Genomic DNA, 21823 nt, shown 5'->3' with positions numbered 1-21823 from the left:
CTATATATTTCCATGGCAATAAAGTTATATTTATAAATAGATGTGCATTGCGCCCCACACTGCGTATGAGTAATGGAAATATGTAAGCAAAAAACGTTGAACGGAAATCAAAGCTAATTGAAAACTGTCAATTGAAAAGCGCATCCATAATTAAGGGAAAACTGTGATGCTGTCAGATTTTAATGAAACAGAAATAGATAGAGCCGTGTCCGAAATATGCGCACCAATGCCAAAAAAATTAATTACAACTCATTTCAATTTATATATTGGCTATTAACACAATAAACAATAATAATTGTTATGCATACATAAATAGGGGAATAGAGGTCTGCGTTCAACGCAGTATTCACAGCTCCCTGCTAATTGACTTTTAATGGGCGGTGGTTGGCCGACAGTTCAGAAAATAATTTATTTGTTGCTATTTTTAAGTACAATAAATAGCGACGAACTTTGTCGCATGTAAATGTTATAATTAAAAATAATTCTGGGCGTCTGCTCAGCCCAAGTGTACTTAGTACGTGCGGTATTTTAATGACCTGTGTTGATTCCATAAACCCATCCGATTGCTAACAAAGAAAGTTTTTGGACAATGGCGAAGAGCTAACAATAGAAATGCAAGTTCAAGGGCGACCACCAATGGGTTTATTTGCATGATTTGTTTATTTTATTTCTTCTGTTTTATTGGTCTGTTTTTTGCTTGTATTTGTTTGTTTTCATTAGCAGCGCAGACATGTCTATAATTGGAATATACAAGTATAATGAGCGCTGATATGGACATGGTTTGCATATTAATTAGAATTGATATGTGCATCAATCAAGATACCAAAAAAAAAAAAAGCTGATTAATGCAGCAGAAAAACAGTTGCTTCCAGCGAGGAAAGTCTTAACAATTGCATATTTTTATGGGAGGAACAGATACTATATTTCAAAAATTTCTTTCTTTTTCTTAGTTTTTAATTACTTATTGGTTCAGCGCACATCGGTCCAATATGAAAAGTATATACAAAAGTTGTTTCCAGCGGCAGAAAAATGACTTTCGTATACAAAATAGCTTATAGATTATTATTATATTATTATTTTAGCTTTGAAACGTCAAATAAATAAATGATTAAATTAAGAGTAAATACAAAACTGACTTTCGTAGTTTATAGAATATTAATTTATGATTATTTCAACATTGCAACTTCAAATAAATAAATGATTAGTTTTAAAGAGAACTACTACTACCGGTTAAAATTCAAGCATAGGCAATAGTAGCTTCTTTTAAATAATAATCTATTGTGGACTGAAATAACTTTCGTAAAATATAGATTAACTTTGGACCGTTTGCTGGGGGTTTTTAAATTTCATCTCACATAATCGATGAAGGAAATCAATAGATATAGAGGTGTGGCTATGGAACTTACTTCTCGACTGCATGGCCACATTCTTGAGCATGCGCAGGATATCGGCTTTGGTCCAGGCGGTTGTATCGAATCCTAGCTGGTACACCGACTGCTTCTCGATAGTATCGTGTATGGCGGCGAGACAGAGGAAGCACACCGAGTTCCCCTTGACCTTTACGTTCTCGTTCTGATAGATTAGAGCGGTGCGGGTCCAGTTGAAGTTGTCCAGAATGGCGCGCACCACATTCCCCAGATTATTGACTTGGGCGCCCTTGAGGCGTGTCAGCGTCGAATAGCTCTCGGATTTCTTATTGAACTCCTTGGCATTGCCCCCGCTGGTGAGGACGGGCACCTGCCAGACATCGGCATACCGCGAAATGGGCGCCAACACATACTCGCAGGGCAGTCCGAAGACGGCATTCACCTCCGGCCATTGGGTGTAGATCTCGAAGAAGCCGATGGGTCCGTATTTCGAGGAGCAAAAGGTATCGCGCGATATCAGCGTAATGTCGAAGAGGGCCCCGCCCACAAAGCCCAGACGCTGCACCTTCGCAATCCCCAGCTCCAGCACGGGCAGCACCTTCGGCATAATGCAGTCGTTCTTATTGTCAGACTCTACAGACGGGAGCAGAGCGACAAAGACGAGCTGGCGTCGTGGCAGATGCTTGTGCGGGTGGGGGGCCATGGGGAAGTGCTGGACCAGTTGTGTGCTCTGCGATTTATGCGAGTGCTTCGTCTCCGGGGTCTTGAAGCTGTGCTCGTCGGATCCAACGCCGGCGGTGCCGGCCACTGCCTCCACATCGTAGAACCAGGCGAGGGACTGACTCTGCGGACTCGGCAACAACAGCAGCAGGAGGAGCAGCAACAGCTGATAGCTTATGTCTGATATTATGTATTTTCGACGTCGTTGTTTTTGTTGTTGTCGTTGTTGTTCTTGTGCTGCTATGCTGTGCATTCTGCGCGTCTGGCTTTGGCGCACAGCTCGCGACTGCGTGGCCAGCGCGCCTCTTTTCCCTTTGTTGGAATGTGTCCGACTAGTTGGCTTTATTTGCTTGCCTTTATTGCTTTGTGTTTGCAGTTGTTGTTGTTGTTGTTGTTGTGTTTTGTTTTATTTTGGTTTTGTTTTGTTTTATTTTGGAGCTGCGTGTTCGAGTTTTTAAGCTTTGCACTTTTTACTGCTCATTCCCGTTGCCGGATGATCTCATAACTTGGAAATGTTCTGTTTATTATCACATTATGATTTCATTTCATTCTGCACTCAACCTTTTTGTTTTCTGCAAAAAAATGCACAAATTTTTAATTCTCCACAATTTTGTTTTACTATATTTTTTGTTTTGCACTTTTATCGGCTTTTTGGTTGAAAATCCTTTCAACTTCGGCACTGCTTTTTAATTGAAATTTTTTGTCATTTCTGAGGTCAAACTTTTGTTTTCTTTCTGTTTTAATCAATTAATTATTTATTAAGTATTTGCTGACACAGCGAGGCACATGTTATAAATTGTACTTATATGCAAATAAATACATTTTATGGCAATACAAATTTATGAACAATAAAGAAAATATGAAATTAATAAAATAAGTTCACAAAAATTCAAAAATAAAATTGACACCAGTGTTTGTTTGAAATTTAATAATCTTTCATTAAATTAAATATCTTCCAAGTGATCTGATAAAATTGGATAAGCTTCCACTTTTGTGCATAATTCAATTGCAACACAAAAAAGTTGAGGAATCCCCATTAAACTATCTTTATTAGATCCCTTACAAAATTTGAATATAACCTGAAACTTGAAACGCCCTAACAATGTTAGAAAAGCAACACTTACTAATACGCAAATATTTAACAAGAAACATCCATAAACATGTGGGTATTTTTGAAAAAAAAGATAAGTGTAAGCAGAGAACACAATATAATTTAAAAGAAAAATTAGGCCAAAATTGTTCAAAACATACATAAATTAATTCCAACTTTATTGCACTAAACTGCCTAAAATGTGTATTATGCATTAGTATTATATTACTATTACTATATTATCTCCGTACTATATTATAATGTTTTTGAATATAGAAACTGGTTTGATTCTCAGTTCATGAACGAATTAGAGAGGCCAACAGACTCAAAATAAAGTTCCAAGAATTCAACAAAGTACGTTGGTTCTGTGTTTAATTAAATAAAAGTCTTTTATACATTATATATAATAAGTAGCATTTATAAACTAATTAGTTTATACCTTATATATTTGTTTCTTTTTTTTTGAAGCAAATGAATTGGAATTTCCTTTCATTTCGATTTATTTAAAAAGATAGCTGTTTTTATAAAACTGAAGTAAAAAAGCCATGTCTCTACGATATCTTATTCTGTTGTTATATAATATGTTATATTCACTTCATTATTATATCTTTTGCTTCTTCTATACGTTTCAAAATAAATATGTGTTGTGCACTTCTACTTGTATCTGAAGGGTATTGTGAAACATTGGGAATAATGTCTTCTTGCCATGCACTCATGAAAAACACTTGTGTGTGCTTGCAAATAAAAATAAAACAGAATATTGTTTTTATACACTCTAATGAACATACTCAATAAATATTCATTTATTTGTGCATTTGTGTGAGTGCTTTTACAAAATGTTGTAAACAATGCGAAACATTTATTTATAACAACTGAAGCATAAAATGTTCGCATGTTTGTTTGTTTGTTTGTGCGTCGCGTCTTAGACTAAAGTTTTGTCGAATTTGATAAAAGCCGCCCATAAATAAACGGTTCGACTAAGCAAATTTGGTTTGCAAATTTATGGACTCTAAAATCCGAGCATATACATATGTTTTAAAAACCATTCGCCGAATTCGAATATGTGAGAAAAGAGGAAGAGAATCAATGAATGAACTCGTTCTGTACGGATCTCGATTGAACTTTTATTTTAATGTGCATATGCATATAATTAATTGGAAGGCATTAGCAGTGAGTTAAAAATAAGTCCAGAACTCTGTTGACCTTCAACTTCGTTACAAGGGAAGCTTTAAAAGTGTTTAACATATTCTCGATTGGTTTGACACGCATTTTTGGACTCCAGTCGATCGGTCCAGTCCGTCATGCTTGTGGCCATTAAGCTGACACGTAACATTTTCAGATCAAATTTATAGAAACTTTAACGGCAATTAGCAAAGTAAGTTGTTGTGAAAAATTGCTAAGAACGTCAAATGAGCAATTGCTGAATGATTTGGCAGAATTAGTTGTGTTTCCCCAAAACGGTTTGATGAACCTAAAGCCCGAATCGGAGCGGAATGGAAATTCTAACACTCGATCGCATAGTAGTTGTTGGCCCAAAAACCCCAAGCCGAGAGAGCTTCTATAAATGGCAGCTTGACTTTAAAGGGCTAGAGCTTGAAACAAATAACAATCTGCCCTAGTCTCGAGCATTTTTAAAAATATCTTAAGAGAGCGCTCAAAAAAAAAAAGACCAATAGAAACAATACAAATATAAACAAATTATGAAAAAAGCATGTCTTACACAGCATTCGAGTGTATAAATAAATAAAGCGCAATTATAATGCCCTTCAGGCTTTGCCACCTATATCAAAAAATATCTGGACAAAAAACTCTTGAAAAGACTTTCAGTTAGCCGGCAGCTGGGGGATTTCATTGTTTTTGAAAGTGCCATTGGAGATGTGTGTGTGTGTGTGTTTAGACGACTCTATTGTCTGCTACCATTGGCTAAGCCAATGAACCCAGCATTAAAATAAAGGGTAGAAAGGTGATCCTTTCCAAATAATAGAAAAACAATATTAAAACGTTAGTTCTTTGGAATACCAATGTCTTCAAATACGAGCGGGTGTTTTGATAGGGACAATTCTTTTTAATTTAAACAGCTAGCTGTGTCTAAACTTACAGTAATTTATTCGAAAGTATTTAACCGAAAAGTTTGCTCCAATTTTTTGTAAAAGATTAAATTTTTTCAGCCGAAAACACAATTTTATGAATGGTTTAAAATGTTCCCAGGCGACCAATTGCAGTAACTGCTGAAAAATTTGTGAATGGTGATCCAAAATTATTTATGGACGCCTAGGTGGATCAGTCAAAAACATTATAATATAACTTTTCTATTAACGAGACGATCTCTGAATTTGTCTGACTTGTGTGTTTTTGTGATTTCTGGCTATTTAATCAATTGAACATACAACTTCGGGAACGCTATTTTGAAACTTTTGATGACAATTAATAGAAGAACGTATTGAATGGTCATTCCGGAAAAGGCATTTTCAGACTGCTTCTGGGATTGGAAAGAGCGTTGACATTAGACCTGCAAAGAATTACTTTTCCGTGAATAAATAAATCTTTTCAAGTTGATGACAAAATTCCGGATGTTATAAACATCATCGATTGGAAAATTTCTTTTGTGCTAAACTATTATTATTTGTCTTAAAATATATAAATAAATATATAAAATATATATATATAAAATATATATGAAATATTTAAGAATATTAATATTAAAGTATACTGTATTTAAACTCCTCACACGTTTCAAAGCAGCGCACCAGGGAGAAAGATGGAGCGATGTGGAGGAATAGAGTGAGAGAGAGAGATGGTGAGAGATCGCGAAAAAATTATCCGTACTGGTAATATTTTTCCACATTATTACTACACATATTATTAATATTATTTTCATTCATTACGATGTGGCTTGTGTGTGTGTGTGTGTGTGTGTGGTGGCAACGTTTCAAGAGCTTACACGTGCCGTAGATTAAAAGATCGCACCGAACTGAGTCGAAAGGGCGGCTGCTGAGACGGGGGCGGAACGGTCACGGTTTCAAGAAAAGTGAGCGATTTGTGTCGCTACTCACACTCACACACACACACACACACATACTCATTTGTGTACATATATACATACATATACATCGTGCAAAGATCATTAGTCAGCTCTGACTTGTTTATTTGTTTGTTTGCCACATTCCCAGCAGTGCGCTGCTCCGTTAGTTGTTGGCCGATAGAGTTATAGTCGTATATTGACAGTTATTGACAGACAAACTATGTTTGAATGCCTGATTTACGAGCATACTCGTAGTTTGTGATTAATGGTTGCCAAATCACCGTTAGTATCGCCAACTAAATTTAATTGATTCAACTGATGGCACATACTATACAAGTATTGTGTATCTAATAAGTATGTTTAATCTGACTAATGAAGTGCACGCTTTTTTAATAAGTTAACAGTAAATGTTAATGTTAATGTTGATTTTGGTTTTCTATTTTTAGCCCAGTCTATTGGCCAGCAAGGTGTGGAATTTTAATGACCCATTGGCTTCGCAAGCCATACTTCTCGCTCTTAATTAGTTTCAGCCAATTATGCAAATGAGCTGTGCTGTGCGTTCAGGCTGGTTGGCTGCTTGTTTATTAGGCTTTCTGTTCAATGCGAATATTTGTGACAAGCCCGAAAGCCTGTGTGGAAATGCAATAAGTGCTGGCTGGCTGGCAAAGTACTTTGGATTGGTTAATGTACACACAGAGCTTCGAGGTGCCATTAAAGAGCTTATTGTATTTACTTGATTTCTTGTTTGTGTGCGTGTAAGTGTGCTTGTATATTTTGGTCAACAATATGCGGCAAGCGCTGATTTTTGTTGCCAAAGCAATTTTTTTGTTTGTCGCTTTTTAGACTGAAATATAAGCTGCATATTTGTCGCTATTTTTAGCTACTTGCCTGTGGAAATATTTTGCATACATACTCTGCGATAATGTATAAATATGTATATACATATGCTCATGAGTTGTGTATGTCGTTAAGTAATGACAACAACAACAAATTCTTGAGTATAATTTGAGCAGCGTAGATAAGTAGTTTCATATTTTCTGTTAAACAATAGTTCAAGATATAGTATGTATGAGTACTTGTAGCTATTTTTTATAAAAATTAAACTTTGTTCCGCGCATGTTTGAAAAGGTTTCTTAGAAATTCAACCCGCAAGTGAGTCATAGATCGTTTCTTTTTCAACCTCTTCATCGCAAAGTCGCATTGTAAGTTTCAGTTAAATATAGATTAAAATTAATAAGCTTTACATAAAATAACATAAATAAATCTGAATAATATGATAACGAAAACTGGTTTAAACGCTGAGTTTTTAAATAATTTAAAATATTTTAACAAATTAATCGCTGATATTGTGACTCATTTGAAAGCGAAACGATTTAAAGGAACGACTGAAAAATTTCCATACAGTAGTCGTTCAAATAAATGCTTAAGTGATTAACTTTTTTTGAATTTTCCACCAAATCGAATTTGGAATCGTTTATAATAAGATCTTTGCAAGATCTTCAGCAAAGACAAACAATACTATATTCTGAAAGGAAAATCAAAACAATTTCCTGATATAATACTATAGAGACAGATAAAAACTTACAGTTCATAAGTAACGAAAAGCCTCTTCTAGTTTTCTTTAATTTGTTTATAAAATTTTCTATATTCTGGAGACGAGCATGCTATTTAGTCTTTCAATCAGCTAGCTCGTTTATTGCTGAGCGTAAAGAGGGAATCTAAGTATAATAGTAATATAGTATTGGGCGTATTAGCATTCAAAATCATATTTCTGATTGATTGATTGCTTGATTAGTTACATATATCGCATGTTTCTAGTGTAAATATGTTTGTTAAACTAATTCTATTACCATATTTTTTATTCTACCTGATCGAGTTTGCCTTCAGCATTATAAATAGTTTCAGTGCAGCTTTATTTACTGAAGAAAACCCACCTTTCACAGCTTTAATTTTGAAATTATTGAATTTCGACGATGGTATTAACATAAAGTACTGCAAGTCTTTTCAATTATGTACTTTTCTATGGCAATGAAGTGGTCTTTTCAACTCCAGCTTTATAAGTTTCTACACGGAATTATTTGCTTTGTTCATTTTTAAGCCTAAAATTTTCCATTCCGTTTTATTCCGTTTACCTGTTTTTTACTTTTCCTATTTAATACCATTGTCATTGTTTTAGACCGTCTTTCTTAATCATCAGCAAATTTTCACAATTAATCACAATTGGAAAAAATTGCTGACCATTTTACATGCCATGTAAATATAAATACTTTTCACTTGGCTGCTTCGAATAATTGTAAAATTCATGGAGTTCTTTTTTTATGCAAACAACAGCTTCGACTAAACAACTTTTCAAGGGCTTCATAATTTACGTAACTTTTGTTTACAAATTCCGTTATTTTCCTCCATTATTTTTGATTGAACGCTGCTGTGAAAGAATTCATTCTATTAGTTTCAGACAAAGGCGGCATTTTATGGCATTTTCAAGGCAAAGCTTTTGATCAAACAAACTAAAGTTTTAAAGTTTTTTAAAAGCTGCAAATTGAAAAAAATACGTCAATTTGCGGATATGCTATAGTATATACATGGGTAGGTAGATTCATTTACTTTGCTTTGCTTTGGCATCCAAACGTTAAATAGCTGTGGTTCATAAACTCTACCATGTCATGGCTTTCAAAGAATTAACTCACAATTTGCTACCACTTTGCATCATAAAGCGACAACTGTACAGCTCGCCAGCTAAGTGGATGCCAATGAATCGCTTGCCATCAAATTTTGGCAAGCCACTAGTTGCTCGAATCGGCGGCACAGCTGTGGTCGCCTCAATTTCGCGGCTCATGCTGACATCAACCCATCAACCCATCAGCTCAGCAACTCAATCAATGCAAATGAACTCGAAATAATTATCAAAGACTGCCAATAACAGCAGCAACTGCACCGGCGACTGGCATTTATAATTACAAATTAATGCAGCAGCATCAGGTCTATTGAGCTTCTATTGAGACCCACCCACTTGGATGGACTCTGGTTGTCACAAACACACACACACACACACATCCATACTCATCAAGCGAAAGGTGTGATGCATCATCCCACCTGCATAAAAGCGCTTCAAGTAGTGCCATCGATCACTTGGCATGCATTCAAATGCTCAGCGATTCAAATCTAAAACTGTTCGAAACAGTACAATGGAACAGAAATTTAATATAGCTGTTAAAAAATACTTTTAATTATTTTAATATACGTATGATTTAAATATAAAGTCTTCTATATTAAATTGCCTACTTCTTGAGAATATAACTTAAGGACGTATTTAAACAAGCAAATCAACTGGGCGGGTAGGTAGCTCTAATACTCTACAATAAAGCATAACTATCCGAACATAAAAACTAAAGAGCTCTAAAGACCACCTATATGTGGTTTAGGACTAACGCTAAAGCTGCTCAGAATCAGATATCGTCGCTAGTGTCAAAATGTATTAAAAATTTCTAAAGGCAAAAAATAGTATTTCCCAGAGTATTAAAAATATGTTTGCGTATAATACATATTTGCAGCAAAAATAGGGAAAATATTTTACAGTATAACCGCGATATTCCAAAAAATTTCTGTTCGGCCAATGTCTGATATATATATACATTTTGGATTACCAATAATATTATTTTATTGATTAACTCATTTTAATTTTGAAAATATTCTTCATTTGTTAATGTTTTCTTTTTTATTTGAGAACTCTGTAGACTAAGTTGTAACATGTGCTTAGCAGATCTTGTTTCAGACTGATATATATTTGAATTACAGCACAAAAGGAAAGTTCGTAAAATAAATAAAATGAAAATAAAGAAAGTGCCCAGATCTTCAGTTTCGATGATATATAGGCTGTCAGAAAATAAATAAACTGAGAAACCTGTTGTTTTGATTTAATTCTTTTGGAATTAATTACAAAACTGAATATGCCTTCCAAACTATAACTAAAAGCTTGACTTTAAACACAGACCGACTTTTAAAATATGGAAATATGTATAAATATATTATACATACATTTGTTTAGTGAATGAATCGGAATGGAATGGTGTCCGGATTCAAGAGTCTTCAATGAAAATTTAATGGATATCTGTATTTTATTTGCACTCAACAATTTATGTACGGAAATGGAAATAAAAACCACAATGTAGTTCAGCCGAAGTAAACTAAAATAGTTCTAAATAAAAGAAGTGAAACAACTATTGACATTTAAAATGAAAGCTGAAAAAATATTTTAATAAGAATGAAAAGTAATTGTGAATTTTGTAAATGTCATTATCATTCATTACCGTTGAAGAGTAGTATACAAGTATATATCGGAGATCAATTTCATATTCTTAAAATATTAACACTTATATTAAATGTTAAAGTTCATTAAAAAATGCATTTATAATTAATAAAAAAATATGTATACGTGTATTATATACAATGCTAATTAGTTTGTTTTCTTGGAAGCAAACTTTTAAACGAAAACTTGAACATCGCTTGCAAAATCTTTTCAGAACAAGCAAAAATTTGATGTATCTTGAACTCGTTACCAACTGAGTGAAGCACCAAACTTGGTAGCTCTAATTTACTTTTCGTGACACTTTTGTTTACTTTCAATTCCTTATTCAAATGCGACGTCAGTCCCCAAATTGGGATTTATAGCCACTGTATATTGTTGTTGATATTTAGCATAACTTCAAATAGTGGGCGTTTAATTGCTGTTGTAATACATTATTAGCCCATAAGTCAAGAACCAACTGTGAGCACGTCTAGACATACATATGTAAGTATTCCATTCAATTTCTGACAGCTTGCTGCCAACTGGCGTCTAAATATTTAGTTACATTGTAAACAACATGTCGGTGACAACACAACGCCAACTACAACAACAGCAATAACATCAGCACTCATGTTTTAGCTGCGCAAATATTTATTAAAAATATTTATTTACAATTGTGTGCATTCATTTTTTTCACTTCTCACGTCGCTTCAAGTCAACAACACCCCAAGTTGAAATGAAAACAAAATGCAAGCTGCTCCACAAATTTTGACCAGAAATGCCAGCAACAACAAATGGTTGGAGAGATATGTAGAAAGACAGATTCCAGCTACATAAAATAGTTATTCGCATAAAATTGCAAGACAGACGCAGCTTCGAAGGCGATGCGTCTGCGAAGCTACGACAATAAATTGAAAAATGTACGTATATTTCAAGTTCAACGCATCTGTGTCGCCATCATCTTCATCATCTTCATCATCTTTATCATCATCACCATCATCTTTATCGATATTGTCATTGTGGTTTTCAGAGTGCCATTTGTCCAGTGCTAGTGACGCCTTTAAGTACAGACGAGTGTATCTGCTAGCTGTCGGTGGTGTTTACAAATAGATGGCTTGTAAAAGGACTAATTGGCTTTAAAAGGCAGCAACACTTTAAGAATATTGATCAAATAAACAAAGTTGGGAAAATATCGCAAATATTCGTTAGAAATATAGAAATAAGCTTTGGATCTCATGTTAACACATTTATGTAATTGTAATAAAAACAGTAAAATTAATATAGAAAAGAATAAAACACATCTTACGCAACCCCCTGAAAAAATGAGCTCGTGTACCTAATATTGCCAGATACCACTCTTTTCACTTCTAAGTAAGTGAGTAGAGCCATAAAATATAATAAACTAAGAAAAAGTTTTCATGGAAATATAAGTTTTGCCTGAAAACTTATTGCAGTTCGTTAAACGAATGAAATCTTAAAAACTAAATCTGCACAGTATTTTGTTTTAAAAAAGTATATAACGATTTATAGAAATCATCATTATATTATTTAGGAATATGCATTGCCGTTACTTAAAAAAAACTCTACTATAGAAGTCGTTTCTATTTATAAGAAAATATTTCTACAGCTTTCATGTTAAATGGAAATACTCTAGGAATTCATTGTTTTGCTTCTTTCTTCTAAGTTTTACTATAAAATGTAAAATGACCCTTTTTTCACCTTATTTTCCAAAAGATTATTATTTGTGTGTGATGCCAAGATTTTTCATAGAAGAAGGATATTAAGATAGATATTGCTTATTCGCCTTTTAAAAACTGCTCATTATAGTCTATCATAAGTAGCTCCATAATATAAGCAATTATCTAAGCAATAAGTAATTTTTAGCTGCCTTTAAGTAAACATGGGGTAGTCATTATCTTTGGTACTGCAGGGTCATTACAGTTGCCGGTGGCACAGAGAACGAACAGATACTCGTACTACACAGCCGATAAAATGGGGAATGGAAAAGAGTTGAACTGTAGAACTGCAATATCGCATTGGCATCGGCATTGACGTTGGCCTAGGCCTGGGGGACAATAAAAATGAAATTGTATTTTGATAGCAATTATGCAGACGATGGCGCATAAACTACATAATATTTGTGAGAGGAGCAGAATCGAGTCGAGCGAATGCAAACCGTTCCGAAAACAAAGAAAACGAATAAATGCGTGTTGAAATAAATGAAAATAAAAATGCAAGTGCAAATAAAAATTTTGAGCAAACAAGTTCTCTGGCAGCAGCTGTTTGGGGCTGTTGCTTTGCCTGAGAGGGGGCTCCCCTCTCCTTTACGGAGGCTAATAGCTTGGAGCTGCCACTGGCTGGCCTTTTATTTGCTTTGCTTACTTTTTTGTTTTTGTTAAAACAAAAATTGCAAAGGCCCAGCAGCAAGTGCGGCGCTCAAACACGATTATATACTATATATGTATATATATATACGAAAAAACTTGTATACGTATGTATTATTAATTAAAATTGCAGGCTTTCCTGCATTCTGAATTTCAATTTCTCCGTTTGTTTGACTGTTAAGTTTTAATGAAACTTTTATGTCGGTGTAAACAAGATTTGTAAAATAATTGAAAGCCTCTAGAGTAAAGCGTGTGGGTGGTGTTGGATTCTTTTATTGTATTTAATAAAAACTTGCTCTAAAAAAATTCAGAATATGTTGTGTGACAGACTTCTTTGAAAAACAAATGTGTACCCAGACTTTACTTTGAACTGATGTACATTTCTATTTTGATTTCCATTTAGTCTTGCATTTACTTTGATAAAAATCTTCAGACGTTTTTATCACAGTCTACAAATTTCACATTCTACTTGATTGTCGTAAGTAAAGTAAATAGGGCTGGCTTTTTGACAGCACTTTTCCAAATAAAACAGGCCTCTGACAATATTTGAAATACAGCACTGGATGTTTGAGAGTGCAGACCTGTTATCAGAACTTAGTTCATTGCCCTGAAATGCTTAATTCATATTAAAATACATTTTAATTCCATTATGTTATCTTTTGAAGTATAAATAAGTTGCAAATGAAAGTTATAAGCTCTTCAAATTGAATGCAAATATACAATTATGTATTCATGTATTACTTTAAATTAAGTCTCTGTATAAGATTAAGATTGGAATCTCTCTTTAGTAGAATGAATAATAATTTCTTCATACCAAGAAACTTATTTTTAAAATTAAAAATTTTTTCGAAATATTCATATGCTTTTCTTTACTTTTGACGGAAATTGTTTTATTATTTTCTAACTAAGCCAGTATTAAAGATAGAGTCTTTCTAAAATCAGCTTGAAACTTCAATTTTAATTTGATTATAAGACATTTATATATTATATTTTGAATTTCTCATACAATTAGGAAGCAAATTAGAGTGACCATATTTTACTTTAACGCAAGCTGCCAACTCGTTCATAGGGCTCTGCTAACCTTTAAAAAGTTTTAAAATTCAGCATATGACATAAATTAATGGCTTTTTAATGATTCATATTCATCTTGTCAATTAATAGGCGCTATTTGCAAACTTTCAGTTAAATGTGACACATAAACATATTTATGAATCAATAAGTGTGCATAAAATCAGTTATTTAACTTTGCAATTGCAATAAAGGGCACACAAAAATATTTTTAATTGACCACAAGCGGTATGTTCTTAAAATATTAAAATATTTTCCTTATATATAATTTGCAATCATTCCACAACATGCTTGCACACAGCAAAAGCCTTTTGTCTTGGCCATTCAGTAAACTTAAATATGTTACTGATATATTCAATGCATTGAATTATCAATTAGACAAATATAGTTTTAAAAGCCAATTAGTTCGCTTTGTTTCATACTAGAACTTCCCTTTTTGGTTTATCAAATCATCTAAATCAAAATTCTTGAATTTAAAATGACAGCTAAGCTCTCTGCCCACTTAAAGGCTTTACACTCTCATTTATATTTGCATTTGATAAAATATTTGCTTAAAATAATATTGTTTCTTTTGATTCTTTTGTTTGCGCTAAAAACTCATTCAATCTATTTACGTTTTGTGTGTCGTAAACACTTTTAAAATACTATTATCATTACACCCATAGACCGGCTACATGGCAGACTTTAATGTTGAAAATAAATGACCCTGATATTTTGCCTTAAATCAACAATGTTGCATTTTCAGTAAACAATTTCAAGCACGTTTTTTGTGGCCGAATGCGATAAACATAAGTAAGAAAATTGGCCATACAAGTATGATGAAACAGAATGTTAAAAATAGACAAGTGGCGTCCGAAATATATGACAGGCTCTAATTTGAAAGATTTCATTATTAGATTTGAGGGGCATTGCAAGTTTGAATTATTTTTCGAAATGCAGAACGTTTACTAAGATTTTGTTTGTACTCAAGCCGTATTTCCTGCCTCGACTCTTAAGAATGTACGGAATATTTCATATATATCCCAGACAGAGTTATTATTAAAAATAATTATTTTTGAACAAAGCAAATATTTTCCCAGCTAATAAAAGCTGTTCTATTCCACATTGCTCATACTATGTTCGGCAAAATTCGTTTCATCTGCAACTACTGAATGCCTTTAGAAGAAGCAATGGTAAAAATACAAGTAGTTCCATTTTCCCAAAAAGAATTTGCGCAGATGGTCAATGAACGGTTGGATTTTATGAGTTTATGGGCCATAAACGATAATTGCAAGCGCACAGATTTTGAAGCAACTGGTGAGAAATTGAAACAATTTGGTATGAGTTCAAAAAAACTTGTTGATTATAGCCAGCATTTCGTCTTCATGTGCGAACAGCTGAGATCATTTCACAGTTATGCCCTTCATTAGTGGATTTTTTTTCGATCATAAGTGGGTTCGGCAAATTATTTAAAAAACATATGTTGAGTTGATGTGTATTTTGTCTAAAAATGATAAATTGTCATGCATACACAAAAATAACAAAATTGTACATAAGTGTCTGGGTGTATTTGTATTTCCACAATTTGTAACCAAACTCCGCACATATGTAGACAAATGCCGGATGTCGTTTAACATTAATTTGCGCCGCCCATTTGGCGCACGCAAGCTGGCAAGTGTTAATTGCATTAAGAGGCCGCCAGCATGGGTTAATGTCAATGCACAAAATTCAATTTCAATTATTTCTGTTCGTTAGTTTGTCTGTTTGTTTCGTGCGTCAGATAAAAAGACATTTATGTCAAGTACGCGTTCGACTCGTATTACTGGCATCCACAAAGTGAAACATTTTTCGAAATTTTTAAAATGTTTCTGCACTTTTTAATCGTATTACAAACAACATTGACTTGGAAACATTTTTATTTATAAATTGCCTTTCATTTAATTGCACTTTTCAATATCTGTATATATTTGGTATTTTTTTATTTGTAAATATTTTTTTATTTTATCTTATCTTCACTACTACTTTGTAAGGTTTGCAGAGAGAGCGCGCGTCGCAATTCATAAATTTAAATGCGTGGCTAGATAATTTATGATTATCATAAATGAATTCACTGCATTGTATTTATATTTATTTTCTCAGCACCGGACCAACAAAGTGCCGTCGCATTTTTCCATTTGAAAACAACTCGAAAATCGCGCCTTTTGTTTTACTTTTCACGTTCTGCGTTTACTTTACGTTTCCTATGACGCGGTAGCAGCACGCGCAGTTCTCTCAACGTTTCGCACACGGTCGCGTCGAAAACCGAACTGACATCGCCGGAGCACGATTTGTAGACGACCCAGACGCAGCGACGACAACGAGACGCTAACGCCAGCGCCGATGACAGCGACAGCGTTAGCAGCAGCGACAATAACAACTTTAATGCGGAAGCCGACAGCAGCGGCGTTAACGACGCTGTCGACGCCGGCAAGATCTGCGTGTTGAAAAGAGAGCAAAACGCACACACACGCATGCACCCACACAGTAGCCAGCAAACGCACACACACACATGCATGGCTTTGGAGCCACAATATGTAAGCAAATGCGTTTTTGTTTTTTTTTGTCGGCTCTCCCTCTTGTCTCTTAGAGATGTGTATTTGGGCTTTTTTTTTTTAAAGGAAACCCAAATTCTGTGAAAATCGGATGTGGGTTGAATGGAAGTTCGATGGATTTTTAAATAAAACTATTCTACTGCTAAATATATTTATATAAGCAGAATACAAGTAAAGCAACTATTTTAAATGAACATTTTTATATGTTAAGGAATAAACCAAAAAAATATTTAAATGAACATTAACTCAAAGCTGTTACAAATAGGTTCTTAAAATATAATCTTTTTAGTAAAAAGAAAATTTGAATAAATAATGGTTGCAAAAATTTTCTAGAATAAAATTATTTATTAAAATTGAGTCTAAAATTCAAAGGCCTTACTTATAATTTTTAATTAATTATAAATAGAAATTATTTCTTTTTTTAAAATTAAATTGAAAGGAAGACAAAAATTGACAAAAATAAAGCAAACAACCTCAAGTGAAATAGTTGACCACTATATTATTTCTTGTTAAGTTTCTTCATATATACGTACAATGTGAAATCAGTTTATTAGGACAGATGACGATCTCAAGGAGTATTAGAACGATAAAATAAGTAAATCGGTTCCAAGCCAATCACTTTTATAATATGTTGTTACTCTATTTCCAGAACTGGCATTTCGAAAATGACAAGAAAGCATTAAATTCCGACTTTTTTCTTAAGGGGTAATATAATATCTTTCAACACCTTCCTAACTCACCAGCAGATGTGTGAATCCAATTTGAATACCAAATTGTCTGTAGTTTAAGTATGTTTGTTCTTGCAAAGTTTTTTTTATTGTTGTAACACACTGCAGATTACTCAAAACATGCAAAACACACTCGCACACATACTCGTACACATTTAATGCAGGAACAGACTCACAAACTCGCGCATATGCGGGCGCACGTATGCAAATATCACGTATACGCACACATAACGTATACGTAATGACGCTATGGAGTATGTGTGTATGTGTTGTTGGGGTAGATGTGTGAGTGTTAGTGTGAGCGAGCATTTAGTCGACAGCGCTTCATTTCCCTCTCGCACGTTGTCATATCTAAGTTCCTTTTTCACACGAACTCATGACAGTCAATAAATCAGTTGGCTGTAAATGTTGTTGTTGTTTAAGGATATGCGCGCTGCTTTCCTCACTTCTTGACCCAAAAACGTGGGTTCGAAAAATATAAAAAATATAAATAGTTTCCGGATTATTAAATCAATCACACCTTTATAATAACATTAAAGGTAAAGCAACTGGTGTGTTTAATGAAAATGATTTGTTATTTAATCGTTGGACATTTATTTTCATTAAATAGTGTTTTGTTGCATATTTTTGATCGCTTTTTAAGCCCGACTTATTTTTTATTTAATTAAATTGAAGAATTTAACCATTTGATTTGTTTCATAGTAATTAAGTCTTATTTTATTTCGTTCAGCTTAAATATTGTCAAATTTAGTTAAGCTCCCCAAGTGAAGCCATTTCTCTAAAGTAGAGGTTTGTAAACCTTATAAATTGAAATTAAAATTAGTTTTCTGCTTTTTTGTAAAATGTTTTCTGAAAATTGGGCAATGAAAAGCGTTTCATTAGCACTGTGCGTCGTCAATTTGCTTTTATGCTCTTGACTTATGTTGGCTATCTATGAGCGTGAGTTTTTTTAATTGTTTGCCATCAATTTGAGCAGAGACTACCAAACAGAGTACAAACAAGTTTTGCTTGCCACTTTGTTGCATTTTTCGGCAAGCATCAAGGGAGCCAAGTGGTAGAGTTTTGACGTACAAAATACATATATCTTACCGAACTTGCATGCATATATCTGACTGCATATGGCAAGGTTCATCCGATTCAAAGGCAATATGAATGGCCTCGGACTGTCTAAATGGACTTGCACTTGGGTTTAAGGCAAGCGCCATAAATAAAGTTGCTTTCCTTCCAATTTCTCTTCAATTCGCATGTGTAAGCCTGTCATTCTCTCTTTCTGCCATCCAACTTGTATATTCTCAATTGTTTGTGTGGCGTGTTTTTGCAATTTCCTGTTGCATTGCCTAATCACTGTGGCACAAAGCACAAAGCAACCCACACACACACACACATACAACTGTGTGCCTATATGCCTAACTCTGGGCCATGATACGCTCAATCAATAGGTGAAGTGTTGAGCAGAAGTCGCTTCTGGGTATTTGAATGAAGTTTTGAAATGAATGACATATCGGATGCATGCAGAAAAGATGTTCAATGTTGCATACACGGCTTAGGAAGTATGATGAATGGCGGGCATTTGTTTGCACTTAACGTCAATAACTTTATGCCCTTCACAAAGTATTATTGACATTGAATATTAGACACGGATATAAAATATATTTATATGCTGCTTATGTCTGACGTTTTGTTAAAAAAGTAGAAAATTGAATACATTATTGAAGACTTGCAACTTGTAACTAGTAAAGATACATGCAATTTTTCTGAATATGAATAAATGGTAGCCTTTTAAATTTAACCAAATGAAAATAAATTGTTCTCAGAAACTGTACTATTATGTAGAATAAATATACTTTTTTTTTGTACAACTTGTGCTTGAATATTGCTCAGGCGTTTGCTGTCTGCAGCATAAAGCGTTTAAGGATTTAGTTAGAAAAGTTTAGAACTTAGCTCTTAATGGCTTTGTCAGCGTTGCGGATTAAGCAGCAACTTAGCAGCAATTACAAACACATTTAACGGCTAACGCTTGAACTTCGTAAATCCAGAACTTGTCCTCTACTACAACCATCTGCGAGGGTGGCGTCTTTCATCATGAGCTTTGGCTGGCACCCTTGGCCAGCTGCAGGGCTTGCTCCTCCAGCTTAAGTGTTAAGTAATGCGTATAAATTGTCAATGAGCGGCAAATGGGAGAAGTGCATGAAGAAGTCCTCGTAACTCGTCCTGCACTCGTAAGCCAAATGCCGCAAATGAAAACGTAAAGTGCCCGCACGACCAAATGGAAATACATGATGGTCGAGGATATGCGAAAACAAAAGCGACATGGCAATGAAAGGAGCGCCCAAGGAATGCCGTGAAATGCGAAACAGACCGACTGGAGACAGAGAGAAGGAAAGAAAAGAAAAATAAATAAATACCAGCGTTGGCGAGCCTTGTCGGCGACATGGGAAGGACCTCTTCAAGCCCCCAAGCCGGTGCAAGTAAGTTTATGCTGCACGTGGCTCGGCCAAAACAAAACTTTCAAGTGGAACTTGCCAAAGAATTAACCGAATTTCTTGTTTTTAAATAAAATCTTTAGCAATGAAGCAGCAACAAATATGCAGTTTAAAAGGCAATGCTTGAACTAAGCATTGTAGAGAAGGCGTTTTCAGGACTTGTGTATTATTTGGCAGGCATGGTGTAATTACCTTCGTTTAAAGGCACATTCTACAGCCATTATTCTGGATTAAGAAAGGTAGTATTTGTTCGCAAAGTGTCTACAAAAAGAGGCTTCCACTTTATCTTAAAAATGGACCACTATGAGTCAAGCAAACATTGTGAAAGGAGTTTAAAAAAAGAAAGCATGAAAGGAATGGAATTTCAACAATATATTTATAAAAGAAGTGCTTCCCACTTAATGGTAAAAACTGTCGACAACTAGTTGGCCTAAGCCTGAGTCAAGTAAACATTGAGAAAAGAGTGTAAAAAAAACGAAAGCGTGAAGGGAATTTCAACAATATATTTATAAAAGAGGTGCTTAAAAAAATGGCTCCCATTTAATCGTAAAAACTGTCGACAGCTAGTTGAGTCAAGCAAACATTGAGAAAGGAGTTAAAAAAACTAAAGCGTTTGAATGGAATTTCAACAATATATTTATAAAAGAAGTGCTTCAAAAAATGGCTCCCACTTAATTGTAAAAACAGTCGACAACTGTGCTAGTGGGCCTAAGCCTGAGTCAAGCAAACATTGAAAAAGAAGTGCGGAATAAACGGAAGCGTTTGCATAGAATTTCAACAATATTTTTATAAAAGTTCGATGCATTCATTTGGAGTGCTTTGAAAAGTACCCTTTTATGCATGAGCCATATGAGTGTACATTTGTGGTTGCCTAAGTCTCTGGGCACGTGTAGGTGGCTAGTATAGTTCGAGTTCCTGTACTATTCGAATGGGGTGTTTACGCAAGGACTTGTGTGCTTGGCGTGGCTGCCAATGACAGCTTTGTGGGTTTTTGTTTGCTCTATTTCAATTATCTTTGGCTTAACTTAAACAATCTAGGAATGACAGCAAACTAAGAGTTGCAGCACAATTCCTTCCTTTGTTGAAGTTATATACTTTGCTGCCATTCCTAGCTTTATACAACGCTTTAATTGCTCAAATATATGACTTTCTCGTACTCCCACTTGCCGAATTGTGCTACCTTTTTGTTGGAAGCGCTTAATCAAGCCCAGCAGCTGCCAAGTAGCCTCTCACCTGCCCCTGACATCTTCATTAAAAATGTTAAAGTTCCGCCCAGCAATGTTCTAAGCTGAGCTTAACTTTTCAAACGCGCCAACTTTCGTTTGATTCTGCACAAGTTTTGCAACTTTGAGGCGAATGTTTGCAATGAAAACGAGACTAGCAGCTCAACAGGAAAAATAATGGTGCTTGCTGGAAACTGAAGAAGCTCGACATTTGCAATGCAATACGTATAATTATTGCCATTTTACATTTATAATTAACGCCTGTTTCAAAACAATATAGCTCGTTGCCAATTTGGGTTAAACTTAAAGTGCGAACTCAGCATTCTGAAAAGGGCGTGCTGGGCGCGTCCGAAGCATAAGTTCAGACTGAAGACAATTCCGAGAAATGCAAACAAACTGTGTCGCCACTTCTGGTTGGATGGGCGGCAGCGTATTCGACCATTTAATGCTCTTTATGCCAAATACGACTACGAAATCAATAATGACGTTGAATTTGATGTAATTCTTTAAAACATGTAGCAATTATGCAGTAAACTTTAGAATTAAAAAAAAGAGCCACAATTTAAGTTAAAGAATTAATTGAAAATAAATAAAACATGGCTAATAACTTATTTTTAATTGCGGTAATTAAATGAAGTACAAAGTCTTGATATAAATTAATTTAAGGATGATAGATAATTTTGTAGTTAAATTTGTTTTATGCCCGAGACTGAGACTTTATATACTCGTACTGTTTTAAGACTAATTCGATGTTAATTATAAAGAAATTCTGTATGGACAAATTGAGGATCGGCGGAGTAGGGTCTTTGTTTTTTACCTACAAGTAGCCTCTACAAATGCTGCTCTTATGGCCTCTGTTTATTTCTATGCAATGTTATTCTTA

The 21823-nt window shown here is 34.4% G+C and overlaps 1 protein-coding gene across 2 annotated transcripts in view; it reads right to left on the bottom strand.

The window, feature by feature from the left end:
• The window catches only part of LOC115623873 (atrial natriuretic peptide receptor 1), a 35666-nt gene extending 19496 nt beyond the window's left edge, over window positions 1-16170 (bottom strand). The window contains exons 1-2 of one of the 2 annotated variants that reach the window (XM_030518420.1): window positions 16151-16170; window positions 1407-2659 (exon numbers count right to left, since the gene is read on the bottom strand). In XM_030518420.1, the coding sequence (XP_030374280.1) occupies window positions 1407-2340 (934 nt within the window). In that variant the 5' untranslated portion in view covers window positions 2341-2659; window positions 16151-16170. Of the gene's footprint in view, window positions 1-1406; window positions 2660-15937; window positions 16069-16150 lie in introns of those variants that run through there. The other variant, XM_030518419.1, reaches the window with a different exon arrangement.
• Window positions 16171-21823: the final 5653 nt, after the last annotated feature.

Source organism: Scaptodrosophila lebanonensis, unplaced genomic scaffold (assembly GCF_003285725.1).
Source record: "Scaptodrosophila lebanonensis strain 11010-0011.00,11010-0021.00 unplaced genomic scaffold, SlebRS2 tig00000053-arrow-pilon, whole genome shotgun sequence".
Taxonomy (NCBI): Eukaryota; Metazoa; Arthropoda; class Insecta; order Diptera; family Drosophilidae; genus Scaptodrosophila; species Scaptodrosophila lebanonensis.
This window is presented reverse-complemented; position numbering and strand designations above follow the sequence as displayed.